This window comes from Brassica napus, chromosome C7 (genome assembly GCF_020379485.1).
Source record: "Brassica napus cultivar Da-Ae chromosome C7, Da-Ae, whole genome shotgun sequence".
In the NCBI taxonomy this organism is placed as follows: Eukaryota; Viridiplantae; Streptophyta; class Magnoliopsida; order Brassicales; family Brassicaceae; genus Brassica; species Brassica napus.
Genome location: NC_063450.1, coordinates 36413224 through 36417575, shown reverse-complemented (window position 1 = coordinate 36417575; position 4352 = coordinate 36413224). Strand labels below are relative to the sequence as shown.

Genomic DNA, 4352 nt, shown 5'->3' with positions numbered 1-4352 from the left:
TGCAACACTTTTGCAAGAAGAACTGACTCCGGAGGTCCTTCAGCCGAGCCTAGATGCCTTGTTTCAAGCTCTTTGGAAGACGGATACTAGCCCCAAGATCCACCACTTCTTGTGGAGAGCTCTGAGTGACTGTCCCTCAGTTGGTGAGATTATGAGATACATGCATCTTGCTAAAGATGGCTCGTGCCCACGATGTCAAGCTACGAAGGAAACTATTAATCACGTCCTATTCCAATGCCCTTATGCTCGTCTCATATGGGCAGTTTCTCCGATACCAGCTCCACCAGGAGGGGAGTGGTCTGATTCTCTCTACACAAATCTTCATTGAATTCTCAACTGGTCCCTCTCAACGCAAGAAGGAGATAATAAGTTCAAAATGGGCCATGGATTTTATGGAGATTGTGGAAGAGTCGAAATGCCTTTTATTTTCGAAGAGAGAATTATAGTGCGATGAGCTTGATAAATAAGGCTATGGAGGATTTGGATGAGTGGAATAGCCGTGATGTCATAGAAAGAAAAGAAATGAACACAACCCCGGTGATTAGAGAAGAGGAGCGATGGATACCGCCACCACAAGATTGGTTGAAGTGTAACAGCGATGGAGCTTGGGACAAAACAAAAGACCATTGTGGCATTGGGTGGGTGCTGAGAAATCACCGAGGAGATGTAATATGGATGGGAGGAAAAAGGCTACCTCGAGTGCGATTTCCTATTGAAGCTGAGGCAGAATCCTTTCGGTGGGCGCTTAGTATGATGGTGAGGTTTAACTACACTAATCTTATATTTGAAATGGATTGCAAAGAGCTAGTTCAAGCCTTGGTTGAAAAGAATGGTCGCCCCAGTTTTCATGCGTATACTCACGATATTAACCAAATGCTAGCAAAGATGGGAGATCATCGAGTAGCCTTTAGAGGAAGACAAGGGAATGCTGTAGCTGACATAATTGCAAAAGAGGCCTTCTCTTTCGAGAATAATGCCCATGTGTTGTTTTCTGTTATGCCTTCTTGGATTAAAGCTTTTGTAGAGGTTGAAAAACCAATTGTGTAAGAACTATGGTCCAATGCAATGAACGAATGTTGAGCCAAAAAAAAAATGACTACAACTCACGACTGTAATCAAAATTACTACAACTAAAATATTGTTTCACACAATTCATTTGACTACAACAGTCAGATGATTTAAGTCGTAAGTTGTAGTCTTTTGATTACAATTCATAATGACCAATTTCATATTGCAGCAGTTCAAAACTTAAATTACTGATTTTTAACAGCATAATAGTTAATAATATTAGTTCTCGCTTAGATTATATATCTAAGAATAATACATGTTTATAATCACAAACTTAATTTTTTTAAATAGAGAATACATAATTTTAGTTGGATGGTAATGCCGTTAATCACAAATAGCCGTGTCTGATGGGTCCAGCAGTACTTCACGCCTAAATAAACTTTTCTCGTTGATAATGATTACATTTAAAAACTTTTCCTACCCACAATCCATATTATTAATTTATTAGTTTCATATTTGGTGGTTACTATTGAGTATTGACTTATCGCTAGAAGGCTGCATCGTCATTCTCACAACTAGTCCTGATACGCGCAATTTAGTGCAAAAGGTATTTCATGCTAACGTGTGCGTGATTTAACAGATCCCGATGTAGAATATTCACGTGAGGTTTTTGCATGGATGTAAGGATCACTATGTCGTAAGAACGAATCTCAGCCTTTGATATCTGCATGGAGATCTTACATTCTCATTTTGGCCAAAATATACATTTTTGAATGCTTCTTTCTATGGACAACCAGATTTTTGATCCTCATTTTAAAAACACAAAATTTGTTCTTTAATAAAACTCAATTCAAAAATAATGTAAAAACGTTAATTTTTATTTATGTTTCAAAATTTTGTGATCTAATTAAATGAATAGTTGTGATAAGTATATTATTTAATAATATATAGATGATTTGTTAAATACAAACTAAAATAATAAATTAATACTTGCAAGATTATCTTTAGATATGTGATTGGTATTAAAGATGACCATTTTGCTATGTGTTGTAAACTAAATAAAATTTGATTTTAGGTTTATGTATATATATATTTCTGTTTAAACGTTTTTGATTCACGCTTTCAAAAAACGAGATTGGTTTTTGAGATTTTGTTATTTTACTCGACTAAAACTTTGAAACTTTCAGATAATCTTTACTGTAATATGGTTATGTTTGTTTAACTCGTTTGTTTAACCCATTTCATCTTGATTTATTTGTAATGATTTAATCTGAAACCAAATCAAATGTAACCTGCAGAAAGAAAAGCAAAACAACTTTTGTCGCCAAGAACCAATCGGAGACAATGATGCCAGTAAGATGAGGGCCGGCTCAATGGTGTCATGGACCATGGGGCAAAAAAAAAATTAATTTTCAAACTATTATTTTTTTAAAAAAAATCTGATAGATATATGTTTTTTTTTTCAAAATACCAGAAGTATTTTTAAAAGAAATCTATGAAAATAAAAAAAATACTTTTATATAAAAAAATTTGGACTCCTTTTTTTATTTTAATATAAAAATACAATAAAAAAAACAGTCCCTTATCCATTAAGAAATAGGGGGACAACGGATTGGGCCGGGGCGATCGCACCGCTCGTCCCCCTATCTAAGCCGGCCCTGACTAGGATGGAACGTTTTGACCACGAACTGTTACCAGAAAAAATCAGGTTAACCCAACATTAGAACATTTACTCCGAATCCACGACGCAGTTATTAACTAGCTAATAATGATTTTTTGTCTGAAAACGACGACCATTCACTAACCTAGCAGCACTAGAAGAGTAGGAAACAAGACACACATAGGTAAGACTGCCTCACAAGTAAGAGGACAAGAAACGGGCAGTCGGTAGGAGGAGCAGACTTAGACCCTTGGAGCATTGGATGCGTAGACGCGATGAACACATGTAGACCTCTGACCTTTACGCGTTTAGACAGTAGAACAAGAAGCTGACACACGACGATTTCATGACACTAAGTACACCTGGATCTAGAAGATAAACCTTAGAACAGTCACCCTTGAGACTGAAACAAGCAAAAACGTTATCTTCAAAACATCCGAGAAAGATCACACTGACATTGATCAACCTCCAAACCCACCACAAATCTAAAACATAATTGGACAGATGAAGCTTATAACGCCAGATTTTGGGTTTGACGCTACTAGCCGAACAACACGCCACCACCTTTGTCAACAAAACCAGATCGAAAAATAAAAATTTATGTAGCGTCGACATCAAACCTTAAAATCGGACTCCGCTTAGAGTACACATCCTTGAACTCTCTCACCAAAACACCAGAGAGTCGGAATGGGCTGTCTGCCACCAAATCCGCCGACGAGGTAAGAGACAGAGACGGTGAAAACCACCTGAATTCTGAGGATATCAAAAAGAAAAAACATACCACCATAGAATAAAAGGAAAAGGATTGAAGGAAGCGAGGGGACCTCTAGTACCGGCAAAAAATTTGCCAAACTGCAAATAACATTTTATTATTTGTTTTTTAGAAAGAGAAAAAAATACTCATCGGATCAAGACTCTCGAAAAATTTATAGTTTTTTTTCAAAAGAAATAATCATTGAATAGCAGGTCATTAAATTTTTTTACGATATCTGGTCATTTTCTCTATTTGGTGTGGTTGATTGTTGAGGAACTGAGGAGGATCATACCCCGAACGACGATGTCCCCCACCAAGCGAAGCGAGGCACAAGATCCTACACTGCAAAGTTTTTTATTTAGCTAGAGTGTAAAGTCTTTTTTTTTGTTGCTAAAAAGCTACAATCAGGCCGGTTTAGATAGGGGCGAGCGGTGCGACCGCCCCGGACCCAATCCGTTGTCCCCCTATTTCTTAATGGATAAGAGACCGATTTTTTTTAAAAATACATGTATTTTTATATTAAAATAAAAAAAGGAGTCCAACTTTTTTTATATAAAAGTATTTTTTTTATTTTCATAGATTTCTTTTAAAAATACTTCTGGTATTTTGAAAAAAAAAACATATATCTATCAGATTTTTTAAAGAAAAATAATAATTTGAAAATTAATTTTTTTTTTGCCCCAAAGTCCCTGACACCATTGAGCCAACCCTGGTTACAATGCAAAGTTTCAAGTAAATACTCTTAAATATTTGTTTCAAAAATCAATCGTTGAAAAAAAATATATGTTTGGAGTCCGTGTATATATATATAACTGCCTCTGTTCGTAATCATTTAGTTTTAAAAATTCGAAGAGTAAGCAATTTTTGGAAACAAAAACAATTTGCGCTCAGGGCCGGCTTACAAGGAGGATAAACGGTGCGACCATCCCG

The 4352-nt window shown here is 36.0% G+C and overlaps 1 protein-coding gene across 1 annotated transcript; it reads left to right on the top strand.

Annotated features, from left to right (window-relative positions):
• Window positions 1–471: 471 nt before the first annotated feature.
• Window positions 472–1047, top strand: LOC125590595. Its single transcript, XM_048764211.1, has one exon. It carries the CDS (start codon window positions 472–474, stop codon window positions 1045–1047), a length of 576 nt encoding a protein of 191 aa, XP_048620168.1.
• Window positions 1048–4352: the final 3305 nt, after the last annotated feature.